General features: G+C 48.2%; 1 protein-coding gene across 2 annotated transcripts; it reads left to right on the top strand.

Annotated features, from left to right (window-relative positions):
- The first annotated feature begins 9534 nt into the window (after nucleotides 1-9534).
- Nucleotides 9535-22687, top strand: RNF122 (ring finger protein 122). 2 transcript variants are annotated; one of them, XM_081084559.1, is made up of 6 exons: nucleotides 9535-9981; nucleotides 15664-15820; nucleotides 19928-19973; nucleotides 20304-20345; nucleotides 21291-21373; nucleotides 21631-22687. In XM_081084559.1, the coding sequence occupies exons 1-6, from the start codon at nucleotides 9957-9959 to the stop codon at nucleotides 21743-21745; spliced, it is 468 nt and encodes a 155-aa protein (XP_080940685.1). In that variant the 5' UTR covers nucleotides 9535-9956; the 3' UTR covers nucleotides 21746-22687. The 2 variants fall into 2 exon arrangements, with proteins under 2 accessions (XP_080940685.1, XP_080940686.1); XM_081084560.1 differs by having other exon boundaries at nucleotides 21294-21373; nucleotides 21631-22674.
- The last annotated feature ends 208 nt before the right edge of the window (nucleotides 22688-22895 follow it).

Here is a 22895-nt window from a genome sequence, read left to right as displayed (position 1 = left end):
TCAAAAATACTCCTTCTTGCCCGGGAGACGTGGCTCAGTGGTTGAGCGTCAACCTATGAGTCTGGAGGTCACGGGTTCTATTCCCCGGTTAGGGCATAAGCCCTGTTGCAGGCTTGATCCCCAGTGTGGGGCATGCAGGAGGCAGCCGATCAGTGATTCTCTCTCATCACTGATGTTTCTATCTCTCTCTCCCTCTCCCTTCCTGTCTGAAATAAATAAACTCAATAAAAATATATTTTAAAAAAATACTCCTTCTTGCCTCCACCGTAGCACTTTGGCCCCAGTCCAGGGATGGGGCGGGGACCCTCACTTGAATTAGGAAAAAGGAGAGGTATGTCACAAGACCAGGAAAGGGGTGAAAGGAAGTGAGGTGAAGCAGGACACCCAGCTTCACTCCATTTTCCTGCCAATGCATGCCAGGAACCACAGCTCCCAGCTGCCAAGCAAGATGAGACGGTGACCAGCCCAGCTCAGGGCACACAGGTGAATGATCACAGCCTCCAACACGCCAGGGCTGGAAGGAATCCAGGAGAACTTCTCATTCGGTGATTTTCTGATCGTGCTTCATGGGGCTCCAGTATTGCAAACTAGCTTTCCCTGGGGCTACTGATGTGGAGGGGAACAGGGAGAGAAACCCCACCCCCATGGGATTCCAACAGAGCAGCTCTATTTTTACGTCTTTTATACATGCAGCTTCTGTTCTTCAGTATTATTTAATAAAACAGATTCTGCCCCTCCTCCCCCAAAAAGAAAAAGGTTTGAAAACATCAATCTTATCTAATCATTTAGTTTATAAATGAGAAAACTGAGCCCCAAAGAGGTGAATAACTGGAAGTCACAGAGCAGGTGCCAACACCAGGGCTCGGTCATGGAGAGCTGGCTCAGAGTCTGCCAGATTTCATTCTCCACTTCTTCCTGTTATTCATAAAACTGCCCTGAGCTTCAGCTAGGCTCATGACTGTCCAGCTGGAGACCTCGCCCCCCAGTCCCCTTTGCAGATAGATGTGCCATGAGACTAAGCCCTCACCGATAGAATTGGGACAAAAGCAATGCTCAAATTCTTACAAATAAAATGCTGTCCTCCACTTCTTCATACCCTCCCTTGGGGTCAGAACATAGATATATAGTATACCTGGTAAGCAAGCTTCTGCTACATAAACAAGAAACACATCTTAGCACAGGGACAAGCAGCAAGAAAAAAGAAGCTTGGTCTCTGGTGGCTTCATCAAGCAGAACCACCTCCTTTCTTTGGAAAATTCATGACACGGAAACAAACTAGATTGCCTGAGTCTCTGCACTTTTCTGTCTCTTTGTTATAGTAGCTGTTATCATTTATCTATTGTTAAATAGTAAATTACCCCAAAACTCGGTAGCTTAAAACAACAAACATTTGTTGTCTCAGAATTTCTGTGATCAGGAATTCAGGAGCAGCTCAACTGTGTGTTTGTGATTGGCCCTGAGTACCCTCTTTGGAGCTCTCAGCAATCCATAGTGGCTCCCTCTGCTGGGGCTGGGTGCCTTTGGAAAGGACTAAAATGTGCACCAGCGTCTGCTTTTCCTAGCCCCGGGCCAGGTTAGATCAGGCAAAGACTCAAAGCCTCCAGAGACCCACTTCTGCCTGCAGTCCCATTGACATTCATATTTTATTAGCCTCAGTTTATCGGCCACAGGATGGGGTGAGAGGTCTTCCAACAGGGTGGGGCAACTGCCTTCCCCCCAGGAAAAAAACTGGATAACAAAGGTTTACTGGAGAAAGATGTTCTCTACAGTGTGAAGGAATGACTCAGCACAGGAAGCCCCAGAGCCCCTAAACCTGGCTTCTGCTCACAGAGCTCCAGTCCACTCTGCCCTCCCTCTGATGGAGCCCAAGGTGAGTGGCCGCACACAAAACTTTGTGTGTTGGCCCTTTAAGAGGGTGCCTGCATTTCCAGCCATCGCTTGCAGGCAGACAGCGACCCTGCTACTTTTCACAGCCAGATGTTCTGTGGGCACCTTTTTCACTTCTGGTGCTCTCTGCTGGGGGGCGCAGCTTGGGGATTAGACCCCAGAGTTCTCAGTGGCAACCCCCCAGTGGCAACCCCCTACAACCCCCCATAACTTCAGTTTCTGTCTGTGGGATCCACCAGCCTTTCCCACCTCTGCCCTTCCTACCAGTCTCTATGTGGTCTCCACTTTCTCTCCTTGGTTATCAGGGTTCTCTCCAGCTAGTCTTCAGCTGATTTTTCAGGGTGTTTTTTCTGTATTTTAGTTACATTTCCAGTTTGCTCCTGGGAGAGTATCAGTGTAGCTTCCACTTACTCTGCTGCCATTGTGGAATCTCTGCAAGGACACTTAAGAGTAAATGGTTTGCACTTCTCCTCCCCGACCAGAGGGTAAATAGCTTAAATCACCCTACTCAGGGAGACAGATATCAGAAATCCAATTAAGTGCCATTTGCCAACCACACCCAAGGATAGACAAATTAAGAGAATAAGTCTCACTTTGGTACATCAGCATAAAGCTGATGAGTATTCTATTGATCTGCCCCTAAGACCTCCCCTAAATGCCCAGCCTTTTAAACCCCTGAAAATGAATGTCTCAGCATGCTCTCCCTCCAGGGAGCTTGCCTATGCCATTCCCTTCCCACCCCTGCTCCACATATCCCCTAACCTCTAAGGGACCCCACAAGGCTTGCAACCAGGGGAGCAATGGGCAGCAGCAGCTCATCCTGGGCTAACCCCCTGAACAAGGCCTGCTTTTCTTTTCTCTGACTTCCAGAGTCAAAGCAGCCCCACCAAGCCTCTCCTGTTGCTTTTTCTATGTCCTTCCTTGTTTCATTGCCTTAAGTATGTTTTGCTGGGGTCAATAAATTCTTGCTTGCTTTTCTACGCTTTGATTCTTGATTGAGATTTTTCCTTCAAGAAGACAAGAATGGAGGTCTCCTCATCTCCTCTTCTCCCTGGTAACATCTTTTTGGTTTAAACCATATACCCCACTAGAGGCCCAATTCATGAAATTCGTGCAAGGGGCTCGGCCCTTGCAGCCATGGCTTCTTCTGGAAGGTCGTCTGGAAGGACGTCCTGAAGGTCATTCGGCTGTCCGGTCTAATTAGCAAATTACGCTTTTATTATTATAGATGAGTTTGGGGCCATTGTCTCTCTCAACTGGCCTCCTCGCTTGGAGTGTATCTTCAACAAATCCCACGTTGTTTTACTTTCATTTTTGTTGACCTTATAAAATATTTTCTGCATTGATGAGAAAAACCGAGGTCCCAGCTGGTAACCCCAATCGGTAACAATTGGAGAGAGAGGGTGGCCAAGAAGGAAAGTGCAGGGAAATTTTTATGACCCAGTCTCCAAAGTCAAGCACTATCACCTCTTCTTCATTCTACTAGTTGAAGAGTCCACAAGTCCAGCCCAATCTCAAAGGAGTGGGAACCAGGCTCCACCTCTAGAAGGGAGTATCAAAGAATTTGGGGGCTTATTTTCAAATCCACCACAGGATCTCAGCCTGCAGCCTAATTAATACACTAGATGCACTGGCCCTGGTTAAGTGCTGCCTCAGAGCCATGATGCTTCATGCTGCAGTTTGATAACAATAATAATGAGCATTTTGGGGGGACTTTTTATGTATCAGGCACATGCCAAATATGTTTCAAACACTTTGTTCATTGTATGACCCTCAGTGGTAGAATCTACCGGCCCTAATTTCTAGGTGAGGAAACTGAGGGTTAATGTAGTAAGACCATGCCAGATCCCAGAGGCCTCACTCTCAACCACTGCACTCGTGTTGGGGAAAGAGCATATTTTGTGGAGATATACGAAGTGTGGTTGGAATTCTGTCACGTGAATTTCATGATTTTTAGTAAGGCTTAACCTTCCTGGGATTAAGAAAATAATAATACCCTGAGGGTTGTGGTGAGGAATAAATGGAAATGTGTGAAGCACTGAGCACAGGTGTTGGCATGCAATGAAGGTCCAATAATAGAGGGTTCTCTCCTCTCCTCTGCTTTATTCTTGAATCTCCACTTTCATACATGAGATGATTCAGATCTGGCCTAGTGTAATGACTTCATTCCACCAATGAAAAAATATAGCAGGTCCTGCAGAATTCCTGGAACCAGGTTAGCCTGAACCCCATGGCTTCTGTTGCTTCACAACCTTCCGGTTTGTAGGAGGAGCTTCAGGGGATGCTTAAGAGACTCAGGGAAAGCCCAGGCATCAATCCAAAACTGACTCAGCCTCTGGAGAAAGAAAGGAGGATCGGCCTCCTCAGTCACACCAACGCCTTGTTCTCCTGTTGGACTTCCATGTGGGTGGAAGCTGGGGGAGGGGTGGGGAAATTGATACTTCACTTTCTTTTTTTTTCTTTTTTTTTAAAATATATTTTATTGATTTTTTACGGAGAGGAATAGAGAGTTAGAAACATCAATCAGCTGCCTCCTGCACACTTCCTACTGGGTGTGTGCCCACAACCAAGGTACATGCCCTTGACCGGAATCGAACCTGGGACCCTTGAGTCCCCAACTTTCCTTGTTGGCCACTCTCTCTCTCCAATTGTTACTCTATCCACTGAGCTAAACCAGTTAGGGCACTTCACTTTCTTGGAGAACCACAGACCAGAATCTGGGGGACATTCCTGGGTAGGTTATGAATACTTTTGGCTAAGAGTGGCATCAGTCCCCTAAAAGCATCCTGGTACTGAGACCAAACCTTTTAAGGATGAAATGAGTGAAGGGCCTCATTTGCTCAAATATACAATAAACAACCCTAAACTCCCTCAAAGAATTGTGTGTTCCTCTCATGAAAATTGGTTTCTTAAGAAATAACACTGTTTTGGAAAATGGTGTGGCAATTTGTCTAACTTCGAAGTATGACATGTTTATTTGCATTTAATTATCACTTTTTACAACTGACCGTGGTTAAGCATGCTCTTCTGCATTTTAGGGCTGCATTTGGAGGCCATGAAAGAGAGAAGAGAGCCTCTTATAGAGGTAAACTGGTATGCTTACGATTTCTATGCTCCTCCACAGAATTAGCCATCTCTCCCCAAAGTGTTTCTCTAGTCTACTGCTTACAGGGCCTTAAATGAGGGGGTTTATGGGCTGAATAAGAGAATGCTGGGATGGGGCAGTGGGAAAGAAAAGAATCCCTGACTTCTTAGAAGTTTTCCATGGAAGAATTAGAAACACAGTTCTACTTCAGATTTTTCAAGTGGCTTTTTTTTTTTTGTACAGAGATGAAGGGAGAGGGATAGAGAGCCAGAAACATCCATGAGAGAGAAACATTGATCAGCTGCCTCCTGCACATCTCCTACTGGGGATGTGCCCGCAACCCAGGTACATACCCTTGACCGGAATCGAACCTGGGACCCTTCAGTCCGCAGGCCGATGCTCTATCCACTGAGCCAAACCGGTCAGGGCTCAAGTGGCTTTGAATATAATTCATCATCTTCTTTACTGTTTCCATTTCTTCCTCATTAGATAACCAGCTGTGTCTTCCTGATTCACAAGAAGCTGGTCTATGATGCATGACCTGGTTGGGGTGGGGGTGAGGTGAGTCATCTAAATTGTATTAACATGATGTGAGAAATCAACTTGTTTTGTGATAGAGACTTTCAATCTAGGAAAATGCAGGGACCAAACCAACCTTTTCAAAAATGCCAAGGTCAAAGCCCTTCCTCCAGCCTACATCTCCCAGTCTAAGCTGTCATGAGGCATTGCCTCGTGGCCACAATAACGGGAAGGATTGAGAGTGGGAGACTGGAAAGGTATGCATCAGGTTTTCTAAATTAGAGTCCTTAAGTGTCTCAGAAGACCTTACTGAAAGCTTATAATATCAGGCTTCAGACTTGAATTGTTATAGGGCAGTGATGGCGAACCTTTTGAGCTCGGCGTGTCAGCATTTTGAAAAACCCTAACTTGCCGAAACCGGTTTGGCTCAGTGGATAGAGCGTCGGCCTGCGGACTGAAGGGTCCCGGGTTCGATTCCGGTCAAGGGCATGTGCCTGGGTTGCAGGCACATCCCCAGTAGGAGATGTGCAGGAGGCAACTGATCGATGTTTCTCTCCCATCGATGTTTCTAACTCTCTGTCTCTCTCTCCCCTCCTCTCTGTAAAAAAAAAAAAAAAAAAAAAACCCTAACTTAACTCTGGTGCCTTGTCACATATAGAAATTTTTTGATATTTGCAACCATAGTAAAACTAAGACTTATATTTTTGATATTTATTTTATATATTTCAATGCCATTTAGCAAAGAAAAATCAACCAAAAAAATGAGTTTGCGTGTCACCTCTGACACGCGTGTCATAGGTTTGCCATCACTGTTATAGGGGCTCTCCCTCCCGGAAGCACGCCCAGGCCTTTCTCTTCTCTCTTCCTTTACCCCCAGGCACATTACTATTATCTTCCTCACTCACAAGCTCCAATGGCCCTTCCTTTACCTCTAACTTGTTTCCTACAGCCATTTCTTCTACAAATTACTTCTTCCTCTGTGATTTTATAAATAAACTAGAGGACCGGTGCACATGCACCCGTGGGGTCTCTCGGCCTGGCCTGTGGGGATCAGGCTGAAACCGGCTCTCCGACATCCCCCGAGGGGTCCTGGATTGTGAGAGGGCAGTTCTTGGGTGACGCACCCCAGAATTGGGCTCCCACCTCTCTGGTTTTGGGGTGTGTCACCCGAGAACCACAGCTGCCAAGTCACTGCACCTCGGCAGCTCCTGTGTCGAGCATCTGCCTCCTGGTGGTCATTGCATATCATAGCTACCGGTTGGACAGTCTGACGGTTGCTTAGGCTTTTATATATATAGATGTTCTCTTATAGTTTGTAAAAAAACACACATGAATTGTTATAGAGCATTCTGATGACTGCACTTACGCAGGTGCCACTGCGATATTCACTGTCCTGCGTGACCAGCTCAGTCTGCATGAGAACTCCCATGGTTCCCACCTTCATCTTCCCACATCAGCTCCTTAGTCTAGGTGGGGAGGAGACATTCCTCACTCCTGACAATTTTCCTTCCTCGATGCACCTCGCAATTAGGTTCACCTATAGACACCTTTCCCCTGAGTCAATGAATATGAAGAACTATTGGATAAGTAACAATGACGTTTTTTAATCGCTTTCACTGCATCTAGAATATGGCTTAAATTAAATGTTATACACATGCATGCACATACATACATTCATTCCAAAAATATTTATTGAACCAGACACTGGAACCACCACAAAAGTGATTCATGCCCTTGAAAATTCTTTTGTAAGGAAGGCTCATGAAGGGATCAAATTCAGGAAGTCACATCATTATCCTTAAAATTCTATAACATAGTACATTGTACATGAAAAGTGCTGAAAGAGATGGAGACAGGGAAGAAATGAGAATGGTGAGCCACGTAGAGATGAATTTTTAGCTGAATCTTACAAAATGTCAGGCACAGAAAGAAAAAGAGCGCATTCCAAACATAAGCCATGCCATGTACAAAATCAGTCAAGAAAGAATATACTGTATTCGAGGAACAACAGCAAAAGCTTCATGGCTGATGAATAGTGTGTGGGAAAGGAGAGTGCCAGGAAACAGGCAAGGCCAGACTGAAGTGGTTTGAGTGCCATACTCTAAAGTTCGACTGTATCCTGTGGACACCAGGGACCAATAAAAGTTATTAAGCTCAAGAAATAAATGGTTAGATTTATGTTTTAGAAAGGTAACTCTGCGGCCAGCAGAGAGGATGGATTTCAGAGTAAGATCACAGCATTATTTCAGCAAAATTGTATGAGAATTTTTTGGGACAAGGGATGTTAAATAAATATTTCTGGGGTTCAACCTTTAACTACTGAATCAAAATCTCTGGGCTGCAGGCCTGGGAGCCTGCATATATAACATCTCTAATATCACGGGCCCTACAAGTCTGAGCCATAGAGTCATAGAGGCCACTTAGAAAGGTTTCACAATTGTCCAATTCAAAGATGAAATTAGGGAGATCTGCACAGGCTGCCCTTCCAGGCTAGCTAATAATTTTTTTTAAGGCAATTATATAATTAAGTGCTAAACGTTTGTTGCAGAGTGCTATGTTATCTTGGCCAAGTCATTTGCTACCTTGACACCAGGCATTTATATGACAAAGCACTGATATGCAAATCGTGTTGAAGTGTCACAAATTCCCAAGAGATAAAGTATTTATCACTTTCAACTAAGGGGTTGCAGGAAGATTAGATTAAGCCATTCTTATTTGTTTGCTTGCTTATTTACTGTCTCCTGTAATTCCCAGGTGAGTAGAAACCTTGTTGACACTGATGGGTCTCTGGTGCAAAGGTGCCAACCCAAAGAAAAAGTAAAAACATTCTGAAAAAAGACAAATAGAAGGCGTAGGAAACGCTGCAATGTCTGGTGAAAGAAAGCACATTGGACAGGGAATTAGGAGATTCCGTCTTTTTCCATGTAGTACTTACTACTCATTCAACACCTTCACGGTGCTGGATGCTGAAGATTTTACCCCTAATGCATTGCCAATGTCCATTCCAGGGTTTGATCCCGCAACTCAGGATTAAGGAGCCCTGACAAGTTTACATTGTGGATGAAAAAAGGGGTGCTATGATAGATCATAAGTTCCTAACTGGGTCATGGTGGGTGGTCAAGACCCAGGCATATAACTTTTTAGTAAAAGGTTTATCTTGGCTTACCTCTGCCCATTGTTTCTGTGGATTTAGGTTAACAAACCTTTGAAATGCTTATTTTCAGACCCCTCCTTCAAGATACAACCTCCCAGGAGAGAGCATATAATCTTAACTATTTTCTAATCCACCACCCACCTTGCTTTCTCCCACCTCCATGTAACCTCCCTTATGTCACCTCAACTTCAAATGCACAAAAGAAACTGTAAAACTGTTACTCTCTGCAGCAGTTTAGATCTGGCTTCCTGGCAATTGTTGTCAGTTTAGGCTCAAATACACTCTTATGAAAATTCCCTACAGGTTTGTACATTTCTTACGTGGAGATCATTAAGCTTAAACTTCAAGCCTGAATTCCTTAGTAAAATGAGGGACTGGCCAAAAAGGAGATGATTCCAGATTTCACTTTGTCATTCATTTTCTTTACCTTCTGGCTTCAGTTCCCCCTTTTACCGTGAACAAAGGAAAGTGCTGGCCGCCAAATCCTTGCCCTCGGAGCAGAAATGTAACCGCTCCTCCAAGAACTGGTTCCTCAAAGAGCGATAGAAACCGTAATCGATCCGGAGGCGGAAAACAATGTGGCCCTAACTGTTCGGTGTCTCCCCGGCCCCCGGCGGGGGAGGCTGGTCCCGCCAGCTCCGGGCCAACTCGCGGCGGCGCACGCTCCTCTTTCCACTTAAGTTTTCCCAGGGCCGGGAAGGTGATGAGGGGGGGGGGGGGGGGGGGGCGACGGGACGCCCCACCTTGCGAAGACGCTCCGCCCTGGGAGGGGGCTGGCCTGCAAAGAATACCCGGGGCCCAGAGGAAGACTCCCATTGGCCGGAGGGCGGGTGACGGGAGGGGGCGGGGCTTCCCAGGGTATATATGGGAGGGGGTGTGCACAACCTGTGTCAATTTCGGAGTCTCTGGCCGCGCTTGTCCTCCGCGTGGTGCGACCTGAGCCGTCTCCCTTAAGGCTTGCCCCGCAACGGGCCGAGAGCCTCTGCCGCCTGGGTACCCCCATCCTGCTCGGTGGCGCCCCACATCTCCCCCACCCCCGGGGCCCTTCCTGCATTTCCTCGACGGTGCGTTGATTCGGGGGACTTTCTGTTTGTTTTCTCCTCTTTCCTCTTTGTTGCTCTAAAACCGGCCTCTCCGAAGCCCCTCACTCCGAAGGGAGCTCGACTTCTGGAGAAAGGCGGCTGCGGCGGACTCTCCGGCCCCACCTGCGGACCGGCGAGGGCCAGCGAGCCGGTGCGCCCTCCCGCCTGCCTCCCCCGCCGCCTGCGTTCGTCCGTTCGTCCGCCTGGGAAGCCCGCCGCGCGTTCATTGATGCACCCATTCCAGTGGTGTAACGGTGAGTCCGGGGGCGAGGAGGGGGCGCGGGGCTCGTCGGGGACGAGGAGGGGGCGCCACACTTAAGATCTGAGGCTCGCTCTGCCTCTCGAGCCAAGTTTCACTTGAAATGGGGCGGGCGAGAAGGCGTCCTGGAGCCCAACTCTGCTCCGCACAGCGCGGAAATGGAAAAACAACCAAACAAACCCACGCACAGCCCCGACCTCGCTGGCGGGCGGGGAAGGGTCTCCGAAGGGGCGGCGGCGGCGGCGGCGGGGGCGTGGGAGCCGAGGGGTTCGCGGCCTTTGTGTGGCGGCTTCGCTCTCCTACCCCTTCCCCTGCCTTTGTGCGCTCCCAGTCTGTTCTTTGTTGTGATTGTCGGAGGAGCCTGAAATCCGCGCTCCGGCTAGGATCTCCTAGACTAGAGGGAGCTCAAGTTCCCGGGCTGAAACTTTGCAGGCTATTTGAAATGTGCACACAATGCTGCGTGCGGGCCCGGCCGGGGGTGGCTTCCTCGGTGTCTTTGTTGCCTTCGCCCTGGCTGCGATGGGGCTCTGTGCCCGTGGGAGACGCCGGATTAAAGAGCGTGGCTTTATGGAGTTGATAACGCTTCGCAGATACGTATCTCGGAGCTCGGTTACCCCGGGGTGCAGGCTAATCTGGTCCCAGGAGCCTCATGGTGGAGCTTTCACCGCCAGACCCAACCACCCCATTCACTAGCCACCCTCCCAACCCCCGGGTGATGCTAAATTTATCTCATCTGAGGCTTCCTTTGCGGTTCAGGAGATAACAGGTTGGGCGTGGGTCTGATTCCTCACCCAAGCTAATTGAACTGGGGGCCTTTCTCAGGGATCCGTTCAAAACCTTGAATACTAATACTCTCTAATGGTCCTGGGATCTTGACCGCCTACTTGTAACGCCTGTAGAGTTGGGGTAGGAGGAGAGCTAGTCTTATCTCTGAGTGTGGCAAACTGGCTAGTAAGGAAAAATTCATTCTGCAAGCAGACTCCTTCTTGCCAGGTCTTGGATTAATTATTTCAAGAGGCTTTTGTTTTAAGGCAAGGTTTGGGCAGCATGTGTAAGAATGCCCTCCCCCACCCCCTTCCTCTGGCAAGTAGTATCTAATTTCCTGACAGTGAACCAAGCTCTGTGATAGGCGGGCATTGCGGGAGAGGGGGCGGAAGACGGGGGTGAGGCCGAACTGTGTATCCCGGCATCTGGGAAAGATTCCCTCGGCTGGGAAGGAGGCATTTCCCAGAGTCTCTGGTCTTTCTTGGCCAGCCCTTCTCTTGACGTCATTCCCACTCCCAGCCCACTCACGGAGATGAAACATTCTGATGTCAGGGCTTGCATAGGTCGGCTGAGACAATGGGGAAGAGACTTCAGGAGAAGAACCCCGGGGGTGTGTGTGTGGCGGGGGGGGGGGGGGGGGGGGGGGGTCGGGGGGGTTGTCAGGCACACTGGCCTTTCTTCTGGTCAGCCCTCTTTCAGAGAGGTTCTTAGGTCAGCAGAGGACGTGCTGCTTTCTCTGTTCACTTCTTAGTGACTGAGAGATCCTGTTCTTTGACTCCAATGAGGAAGCAATCCCTCTCCCCACCGTTTTGTGAAAAACCTCTGAATCCCCTCTTTCCTGGGGTTGGTGTTCTGCCCAACTTTTAGAGGAAAACTTCACCATCCAAGCAAATGGACCATCTCTTGGCTATGAAGCTCTTCTCACCTACACCCCTGTCCCATAAGAGTCCTAAGCTCAGTGACTCAATCCTGGGTTATCAGACAAGAGAAGATGATGAAGATGGACTGCTGAGGCCAAAGTGCCTGCAGAGTGCATACACAAATCCTCTACAATAGCTACTGTCACCCCACTGCGAGCTCCCAGAATAGGAAACCAAATGCGGTTCTTTGGAACCCCAAAGACACCAGGATCCAACCTATAAAAGAATGCATAGAGAGTCAAGGCAGATTGGCGGTTAGGTCCTCTTATAGCATCAAATAGTGTTGGGGGCAGGGAGGGATGGAGTTGCTCTTGTTGGGAGGAGGGCCTCATTGATATTGTGGACACAGTTTCTTGAAAGGAAGCCCTAAGACCCTTTTCCAGAATAGACTCAGTCCACCATGATGTCTTCAAGAAAATTTGATTTCCTTTGGCCCATCGAGCAAATATTTGAGTGGAGGGGTGGTGAAAACTTTCTAAATCCTGCTGGAGACTAGAAGCAAGGGCTTATTGTTGGGTATAGCAAAGTTTAGTAGCTAATTATTTCATTGTTTTCAGCTTAATAAAAAAAATCTTTCAGGATAAGAATTACTTCTTGTTTACCCACAATGTGTAGGTCATTGCGTAAATCAGGCCTTCAACAATACTTGTTCATTGACTGGTCATCCATTCAGCTGAGGGCAGTTTCTAGGCAATTTTCCCAAACATCAGTCTACTTACTTCGGAGTGTGAGTTTCTGCCAAGGTGCCAGGGTTTGAGAAAATTAGGAGTTATTTATCTGTTAACTAGTTTTTGAGAACCAGCCAAACACTAGACTAGGCACTGGAAAATATCCAAATTGCTTTCCTCAGACCTCAGAGCATTCAGGTTGTTAAGGACTTTCATCTCTGATCTTAGGATTATAGTTGCACCTCCTCTGTGCTTCATTTTGTATGGTAAAAACCTTTTTGTCTGGCCCTTGCTGGTTTGGCTCAGTGTGTTGGCTCTCAGACTGAAGGGTCTCAGGTTTGATTCCCAGTCGAGGGCACATACCTTGGTTGCAGGAAGGCAACCAATCAATGTTTCTGTCTGTCTCTCTCCCTCCCTTCCACTGTTTCTCTCTTTAAAAAAAAAAAAGAAGAAATCAATGGGAAACATATCCTTGCATGAGGATTAACAAAAACAAAACAAAAAACACCTTTGTGGCTTTCTTCTTCCCTAGAAGGTAAAACCATCTACTCATTTTTTTCCCTTGATTTTATCTTCAGTTTCTATCATGGTACTTGTCATATAATCAATGCTTAATGTATGTTTGAATTAAGTTGATGCTAGGAACAACTGGGCAATGTAAGACAATTACGAAGTATTCAAGAGCCAGAACATGTGATAGAGCTGTGAGCACACAGAATTCTGGGAAGAGAGGGTCACTGGAATATGACAAAGACCAAGTTTGGTGGATTTTAGGAAGACAGGGAGCTTCAGGCAGGTAAAGCTGATGAACAAAGGCATGGAGGCAGTGAGCACAAAGTTGGGCAAGAAGTAGTGAGGAGACAGGCCCACATGGGGTGGTGCTGGAGAACATTGGTGGGAAGGTTAAGAGGGGACCCAGTGCACACGTGGTTAGGAGGAATTTAAGCCAGTCATGAGTTTGGGAAACTCATGATAGAAACAGAGTAGGAGGATATGAGAGCCATGTGGGCTAAATTAGAGGAGGGACTAGACATCAATTAGGCGACTGGATAGGGACTTGGAATAGAATTGGGCCTAACGTCTGTTTGGAATAGGGACTTGGCAATAAAATTAGGCACAAAATATGAAAGAGGTTTGGAGGGAGGCTCATTATATGGTCACTGGATCGATCTAGGGCAGGGGTGGGCAAACTTTTTGACTCGAGGGCCACAATGGGTTCTTAAACTGGATCGCAGGGCCGGAACAAAAGCATGGATGGAGTGTTTGTGTGAACTAATATAAATTCAAAGTAAACATCATTACATAAAAGGGTACGGTCTTTTTTTTTTTTTTTTTTTTTTTTTTTTTTAGTTTTATTCATTTCAAACGGGCTGTATCCGACCCGTGGGCCGTAGTTTGCCCACAGCTGGTCTAGGGGATGAAGAGAGGTAGGAGAAGTACATCAAAGATGGCTTCATCTTTCAAGCCAGACTTCTGCTGAACTGTAGCTCTGGTAATTATAATGCAGAATTCTGAAGTATATATTAATGGGTTCTGGCTCGTAACCAAAATGTCAGGAAAGTTCCTAAAACCCATGTTCAGGGCTCGAGTACAGAGGACTTTGGAGCCAGGCCTTGTTAACTGTTGGAATATAGACAGTTCAATGATTGAGTCTTTTTAAAACTAAACTGGTAGCATGAGAATATGCCTAGGATGTAGCAGGTATATGGTAAATTCTCATTTGCTTGTCTCACCACATTCTGAAACAAAAATGTTATGCTTATCTTTTGGATCACTGTGGTATTTTTGCCTGCAAGCATGAATAAACACTCAACCAGCTTATTGATTATATCCTATCTTTTTTCCCCCTTTTTCCTTATGGTTAAACATTACAGGCAATGTACTGTCAGAACCAGTAGCCCCAAGATAGAGAATGGCTCCAGCACTGGCTAATCTAGCAACTCAACTGATAAAATCTTTCCTCCTCTTTGTTTCCCCTGCCACAGGCTTTATATTGAACTGCTCTCTTTCCAGCTATAACTTGGCTGCCACCAGGACAGGTGTTTTGAGCAGACATGACCGAAGAGAGAGAGAGAGAGAGAGGGAGAGAGAGAGAGAGAGAGAGAGGAGAGAGAGAAAGCTTCCCTTTTTCAGCAGACATTTCTCTGTTTCATTGGCCAGAATCTTGTCACACACCTACCTCAACACAAAACCCTGGCGAGGGGAAGACGGCTATCACAGTTGGTGGACCAACCAGGATACCCCTGAGGTCATGTGAGAAGGGAAGCGTAGGGCTGAGGACCTTGTTAATGTGTAGATTCTGATTCATTTCTTCTGGGGTGGGCCCAATTCGCTGCATTTCAAATAAGCTCCAGGGAGTATCATTGCTACTACGAGACTGCACAGTGAGGCTTTGAGTAGAAACCGGGACAGTAGACAGTAAGAGTAAACTGCAACCCCCACCCCACTTTCTGGAACTCAGCCTTGGAATGAATAATTTCTATTCTGGTCCTATTGCAGCTTGTCTCCTGGAGCAGGTGGCTTCATAATGACAAATGACCTTTGGGGTTGCACTTTGCAATTTACAAAGCATATTTCTTTTTTAAAAATATATTTTTTTATTGATTTCAGAGATGAGGGGAGAGGGAAGAGAGAGATAGAAACATCAATGATGAGAGAGAATCATTGATCAGCTGCCTCCTGCATGCCTCCCACTGGGGATCAAGCCTGCAACCCAGGCATATGTGCCCTTGACTGGAATCAAACCCACAACCCTTAAATCCACAGGCCGACGCTCTATCCACTGAGCCAAGCCAGCTAGGGCTACAAAGCATATTTCTTAAGGCTGGTTCTCTATGTATTTTTTTTTTTTTTTGTCCTCTCTGTATTTTCCTTGTTTTCACATAACAGAGTGAAGCTTAGTGAAGTAACCTCATAAAAGGTCACATAGCTAGGAAGAAACGGAGTTTAGAGCCCAAATATACATTTCCTCACCTAAGGTTCTTCATTTTGCTGCTGCACCATACGGGCTCTAACTAAAGGAAGTATTTCCATTTTTCTGCCCATTGCCTGAAATCTTGACACCCCGCCTCCGCCCCACCTCCCAAGATGGGGAATGCAACTTTAAGTACTGTGTATAGTAGTCCATTTCATAGATTGGTTACTTGACCCATGATCACATAGCTAGTATTAGAACTAGAACATGAACTTAAGCCCCGGAATCAGAGGTTTAGGAGCCCAGAGTCTGCCAGTTCTCTCTCCGTCTTTGCTGACACAGAGTACATCAGCCCCAGAGGTCCATTTCCCACTAGAATAATATTATTTTTCCTCCCCCTTTCCCTGCAGGGTGTTTCTGCGGCCTGGGACTGGTTAGTACTAACAAGTCCTGCTCAATGCCACCCATCAGTTTCCAAGACCTTCCTCTGAACATCTACATGGTCATCTTTGGCACAGGCATCTTTGTCTTTATGCTCAGCCTCATCTTCTGCTGTTACTTCATCAGGTGAGTGACTCACTGGCTGACCTGGAATGGGAGAGTCGGGGAGGAGGCAGCCAGGGGTAGGGTGAGCTGAGCGAGGCTCACAACGGTCACCAGCCTCCAGCGGGTGTCCTGCTTGAAAGACAGGACTTAGCCAGTCCTTCACTGGGCCCCCGAGGCCTGGTGTTTCTGTTTACATCAGCCTATCAAGTTGTCCCAGAGCAGATAAGGTCACTATGGGTTGGGCTGCATCCTGCCTCTTGGCCAGTTATGCTAAGGTTGTCAGGCTTACTGTCTGACAAAGTAATGTCATTGATGGTCCTTTAACTGTCTCTCTTCCCACTCACACCCGCTGGGTAGCTGGGGATAAGTAGGCATGAGTTACACCAGTGGCACGTACCTCTGTCCTCCTGGGAAATCTTTCTATGTCCAGCAGATGCTAATATTAGCCAGCTGGTGTCTGGAGATCTGCTTGTTTATTCTGCCTTGGAGCCCTTATTTTTGAGAGTGAAAAAACTAAAAGCCTCCCTTAGTGCACAGGGACCCAGGGAAGGACTGGAGTTTCTCCAGAAACTGTTTCTCCTCCTGGTGATAAGACATGGGAACTGTGGCTATTTCCTACCAAAAATGTGGGACATAACCGGAATTTAGACTGGAAATTAGAGCCATTTCTTTTTTTTTCTTTTTTTTTTTCTTAAATATATTTTATTGATTTTTTTACAGAGAGGAAGGGAGAGAGATAAAGAGTTAGAAACATCGATGAGAGAGAAACATCAATCAGCTGCCTTCTGCACACCCCCCACTAGGGAAGTGCCCGCAACCAAGGTACATGCCCTTGACCGGAATCGAACCCGGGACCTTTCAGTCCGCAGGCCGACGCTCTATCCACTGAGCCAAACCGGTTTCGGCTAGTCATTTCTAGTAAGAGCACGCTTTTGGTGTTAGTCATTCTTCGCTGTATATTGGGGAGTGCTGAGCGCCTCTGACTAGCAGAACATGCTAGAGCCATTGTGATAACTAACCCCCACAAGTGCTTGAGTAGATGTCAGCTGGAGTCTAGGCTAGTGTCTGATCAAATCATCTAAGAAGATGAAGTTAAGACAGAGGAAGAAGGAGATCTGGTTCCCTACTGAGGCGTCCTGGTGGATTTGCGTCCTTCACCCAGAAGGAGGCTAGAGAAGGTGCTTGTCCTATTCTTCAGGCTGGAAGATCTCCCTCTAAGAGGAGGAAGTGCCTGCAGGCCTGCTCTCCAGTGCTCTTGGTTCTTTCTCAGAACTTTAAAAAGTCCCTACAACTAGAATTTTCCACTGAAGCCACTATCTTCTGTAAGGACTTTTGTTTTTTTCCTCTTGTACAATTGTGTCTAGAATTTGCATCTCACTATTAAGTGAGGGGTGAGGATAGGTTTCTGGTATTGCCTCACTCCCTTGCCTTTCCCCAAGCCTGAGTTTTGTTCCTCAAACTTCCATCTGCCTGACCACCAGCCAGTCCCATCCTCTCATCTCGAGCAAATGTGCAGTTCCCAGAGGCTGAAGGTGGACACATTCCAATACCAAAGATTTGTGTATGATGCTGGAGGAGTCTGTAAAGCCAACTCCACTTGGTCCCTTTACACACACACACACACACACACACACACACACACACGAGCTCACATATGCCAAGCTGCAAAGGTGACCAAGTGAAGAAATCCTAGAAAATCACTCTGGGCCACTAATGGGTATAACCCTAGATTTTTAGCTATTCTTTACCAAGTGCCACCTGCATGCCAGACATCATGGTTAGCATTTTGTAAAATACTTAGCTCACTTAATCCTCAGAACATCCCTGCAGTTTAGGTATGAGTCCACTTTATAAATGGCTGATTCTTACTCCTTGACTGTGACGTGGAGGGGAACTGTGGCTGTGGCCACCTCTTTACAGCTAAAGATTGGGTGTCTGCAGAAGGAGAGGCTGGGAGCTGGGGATGGCTGATTAATTTTTGTTTGGCTGGCCTGAAGGAACAGAGCGACAGAACCGCACGGTGCCAAAAGCTTTCCCGTGGCAGGGCTGCTCGGCACCACCTGTCCCTTCTGCTGTCATCTGCCCCTGCACCACCCCACTCTGCTCTGCAGCCCGCTCCGAGCCAGCCCACCCCGCAGTCTCATGGTTCCAGAGGCTCACTGGTGTGTGGCAGCCTGTGGGCGTCTATATATAGAAAGACACACAAGTGCAGAAGCCACTTCCTCTCCCTGCTTCTTGGTTTCCTCCTCAGCCAAAATAGGCCCATGACCCCTGCTCGGGACCTGGTGAGCTCATTGGCCAACACCAGCCTCCACTCCCAGCTCCCCCACACTCATTCTCCCCCAGCCCCCAAAGGGCTGATCTCTGCCCTCCACAGGATGGAGGGGCCAGTGAAGTACACACAGGCAGGAAAGGAACAATTATTTTCAGGACCTGGCTGCATTGTTTGTTCGAAAAGGGAAAAGAAGCTAAGGGAGAGCTCACTGGCAGTGGCTGGAAATGGTGTCATTGAAATCGGGGTATTTTTAGCTACTTTGCTCACCCAGCAGCTGAAAGGGCCACCTGTGCAATGTTGTTGGCACCATACCCCCTGCTGGGATGGCCCGGCGTCTTTGTTTTCTTGTTTTGTTTCCTTTTGCAACCTGTTTGGCCCCATTTCATCACACGCTGAAGCTTCCTGATCCAGAAATCTGCATGCAGGCTGCAGGTGCAGCCTGAAGCCCCTCAGTGCTAGAGCGTCCTGGGCTCCGAGAGGCAGGCTTCTGGAGTTTCCTCGGATAAGACCATTAAAAGGAGGGCACCCCAGGCATCCGCCCGTACAGCGCGGCGCACACGACATAATAGCCATGTTGCATTGAGGCTCACAATTATGTGTGGCATCCCCTCATTCTCTGGCCAAGAAGCAGGCTCCTCACCGCTTCCCTAGTCACTCTGCTCCTACCTGCTCAGAGTGGCTGTCTCCCTCAGAAGGTGGCTGTAAGCACACCCGACTGAACATTCCTTCTTTCCCCAGTGTCTGTCGGCTGGCAGGTATGTAAGCTTTGGATGCATCCTTCCCGCCCTTCTCACTGGGACGTGGGGACAGAGATGCCTGTGAACATATGAAAGTGCAAAGTGAAGGATGGGGCAGTGGGAGCCCTGAGGAGGCCTTTATCCAACCCTCCACTTTAGGAACCCTCCGGAGAGGGGAGAGAAAGGGGACAGATGTGCTGCCCAGGCCTCAGCCCAGTGGCAGGAGCCACTTGGATTGGAGTTCGTTCTTTAGAGGATCCAGGCACCTATGGCCTGGCCAGGCCCCCGACTATGGAGTGCTCACCTAATTGGTGAAACAGGCCACATTTTGTGTTAAAGAGCTCGGGCTCTGTAATCAGATAGACTTTCATTCAAATGCTGCCAACTGGCTCTGAAGTTTGAGCAAGTTACTTCTCTGGACTTCCTTTCCCCTCATCTGTGGACAGGGAAGCCTGTCCCTCTAAAGCTGTTTGGAGTCGATGGGCATGTACTTGAATATGTTAGTGGGGGATCGGTGCACAGCAAGTCCCCGGTAAGGGTGTGCCATTGCCTTTGGTAACGCGTGCCAGGTTTTGGCTCTTGAGAGAGGCAGCATGCAGGCCACCAGCTTGAAACAAAAAGGAGCAAACAAAGAAGGGCTCGCCTGTGTTTTCCTGGCACCGTGTGGGGAGAGTGCTCTGTGTCCAGAATACTGTGTTCTCCGGGCAGAACGTCCTGCAGGGCCAACAGACACTTCTTTATCCTGCTCCCCTAGGTTCATGGAAATAGCCCTTTTAAGACTATCTAATTTCTCTACACTCGGTAATTGTTAATCTATAGGGTTTGGGAGCCTGCAGGAATTTACCTCCTGAGAAAAGCAGGAAGAGGGAACCTCCCAGTCGGTGGCACTTGCAGAAAATGTTGAGGCTGTTGAGCCTGAGACCTTAATTCACTCGGGGTGACCCACATAGGTCCAAACCCGACTCCATGGCCTCTATAGGTGAGCCACCCTTGTGAGGAGCACCTGTCCCCACCCCCGGAAGAAGCCAGGCAGCCAGCCTGCCCGCCTGCCTCTCCTACTTTGAATGGCTCTGTTGGTGCCATAGTGACCGCTTCTCTCCTTTTCTTTTTCTCCAGCAAACTGCGGAACCAGGCACAGAGTGAACGATACGGATATAAGGAGGTAACGCACCGCATCTTTCCCTGAGACTTCCTCCTCTGCTCCTTGTCCTGCTAGAGACAGAAGAGGGGAAGCTTGAGCTGTCCTGGCCTGGAATCCCCCTCAGCCTCCCCTCTGGCCTTCTCCAGGGTTAAATCCTTTCACTGTCCTTGGCCTAGGCAGTGCCCAGAGCAACCCCTTAATAGGAGGGAGGGGGGAGGGAGGGAGGGAGGGAGGTAGAAAGGAGAAGGGGAGGAGGATCCTGTGCAGAGCTGGGGACTTTCCTCATTGGTTGATACCACCTGGCCCCGTGATTGGCTTCTTTGGACACCATGCTGCCTCCTTTGTTCCTAGGTGGTGCTTAAAGGGGATGCCAAGAAGTCACAATTATATGGGGTGAGTGTGTTGGGAAGCCAAGTGGGAGGGGCCCCGTGGGTAAAGCACAGGGCACCTTCAGCTTTCAGCCTGGGCCCGTTCGGGAACCTCTGAAAAGAAGGTCCTTTTACCCTTGTATATTCACTCTGCCCTGGCAGACTATGGATCTAACTAGTGTGTCCATGCCTGTGGTTCCTCCCTGTACCCCCATCACTCTGCCCACACCCAACAAATCCTGGGTTCCCCTGCACACTGACTCTTTAGGAATAGGCCATTCCTACCCCTTTCCCACCTGTGCCTGGAGGTCACCTAACTCACCGCCCAAAGCTTCCTTCCATAACCAGGACCTCCTGCACACAGTGTTTGTGGTTGTGTGGAGAAGGGAGCATCCCAGATATCATCAGACACAAGATTACTGAGAAATGAACCCATTTTGTCCCTGTTTTTAAATATATTTTTATTGATTTCAAAGAGAAAGGGAGAGAGAGAGAGAAGCATTAATGATGAGAATCACTGATCAGCTGCCTCCTGCATGCCCCCTACTGGGGATCAAGCCTGCCCTTGACCAGAATCGAACCCGGGGCCCTTCAGTCCAAAGGTCGACACTCTATCCACTAAGCCAAACCAACTAGGGCTGCCCCTGTTTTTTATATCTCAACAAGTTCAGATGTTTCCCAAGCCCTCTTCTAGAAGAGTAATTCAGTTGAGATTGAGGGGATTCATATATACGGACAGAAGGCTGGATTTAAAGACGGTAACTGACCACATACCCTCACCTTACCTCTCGTTATTGAGACATGTCCCCTTGCTAAATGTGCTAGGCTAGAACGCATTAAAAACCATTCTTCTAGAATAGCACTGTCCAACGGAAACCTGTGAAACTGGGGTGGCGATAATGTGTGTTCAGGGTGGTGAGTGGGGTTCTTGCCCGATCTCACACTGCCCCTGCCCCCTTGCTCTCCACAGCAGACCTGTGCAGTCTGTCTGGAAGACTTCAAGGGGAAGGATGAGCTAGGTGTGCTCCCGTGCCAGCATGCTTTTCATCGGAAGTAAGTGTCTACAGTGGGGATGTGTGCCCGGGGGTGCCTTTTAAAAGAAATAAACAGGAAATGTCTTGTAGAACCTACGATCCCTACCTCCTCCCACTTCCCCCTTGTCAGCAATGTCCTACAACCTGTCTGGACAGCAGGCAAAAGGGAGAGGTTCAATTGCAGTAAGGATAGGATGGTCTGGGTCTGAGAAGCAGCTGGACTCTGATAGCCGGCCAGAGCAGGTTGCGGTATCTCACGTCTTCTGTTGCCCACAGGTGTCTGGTGAAGTGGCTTGAAGTACGCTGCGTCTGCCCCATGTGTAACAAGCCCATTGCTGGCCCCTCCGAGGCCACTCAGAGCATCGGAATCCTATTGGATGAGCTGGTGTGAGGGCTGCCTTTACATCAAGGCCTGGAGAAGACGTCTTGCCTCATGGGTGCCTGGTCCCTCTGCACAGCTGCAATGAACAAGACTGTTGGGTGATAATGGTCATGCCTACCTGAAGGGGAGGTAGTTCAGGGCTGGTCTCCCACCATCAGTGAGAAGCCAGACTTGCCCCTCCTTCCTGCCTCCTGAAGTCTTCTTCTCTGCTACTCAGTACTGAAAGCATCGCCCATCAAGACCATTGTATCCTGGTACTGGATGATTTCCCTGCCTGACCCTGCTCTGGGGGAAGAATCACCCTTGAAGCATACAGTAGAGATAGAGACTGTATGACCACAAAGCCCTAGAAGGGATGAGATGGGCTCTGTCCTCCCCTGTCCCCCACTCCTTCCATCAGAAGGTTAGAAGGGAAGGAAGAAAAGATCAAGGAACCAAGTGCCTCCAGTGGAAGTGAGGGAGGCTCTGTAGGAAATTAGGAAGAGCAGGGACATATCAAAGCAAAGTCAATGTTTACATGGGACCTATGGGAACAAAGGCTGGCTGGCCAGCCTGGCTACAGGGTAACGGAGGGCCATCCCTCCCCCTGCTAGGGTCTGCGGTGCTATCCATTCGCTCTCTTCCTCCGTCAATCTCGGAGCTTCCTAGTCCACGTTGGAGTCTGAGTGCCCCTCCAGAGGAAGGGCTTGTTCTACACTCACACGGATTTCCAGGGGCTTTTTCTAAAGGAGCAAAGGGGGCCTGGGGAGGGGGGTATCTGAAGGTGAAGGTAGCAACAGACACCTCCTTCCCCTTGTAAATAGTATTTTTATACTTCATCCTCACCATCTCAGGATTTATATATGGAATGGAGGGGGGGGGGGTTTCTGTTCCTCCCCAGAGTGGGTGAGGGTGGGAGAAGGTATGTATTTAAAGAAAATTAAATTTAATAACAAGTTTCTCTAACCTTTTGGCTGTGGTTGTGGCCTGTGTCTGTTGGCTTTTTTCCACCAATAAGGAACAAAGTTCTGTAACTGCTGCTTCTCACTTCCCCACATTCAAATCAAACACACACACACACACACACACAGAGTTTCCTAACCCTTAAGAAGAAAAATTGGCAATAGATTACTGCCTGTACAGCACAGGTTGGGACTAATGTCAATGTACTTTATGACCT

The sequence above is a fragment of the Myotis nattereri genome (genome assembly GCF_964212035.1).
Source record: "Myotis nattereri genome assembly, chromosome: 2".
NCBI lineage: Eukaryota > Metazoa > Chordata > Mammalia > Chiroptera > Vespertilionidae > Myotis > Myotis nattereri.
The sequence above is the reverse complement of the archived record's forward strand: the minus strand, read 5'-3'. Positions and strand labels throughout refer to the sequence as shown.

Bases quoted from the DNA above. Each gene is read 5' to 3' on its own strand.
- RNF122 (XM_081084559.1), top strand. From the start codon at position 9,957: ATGCACCCATTCCAGTGGTGTAACG. The intron at 20,346-21,290 runs GTGAGTGTGTTG...TGCTCTCCACAG, and splicing joins AGAAGTCACAATTATATGGG to CAGACCTGTGCAGTCTGTCT. The intron at 21,374-21,630 runs GTAAGTGTCTAC...TGTTGCCCACAG, and splicing joins CAGCATGCTTTTCATCGGAA to GTGTCTGGTGAAGTGGCTTG.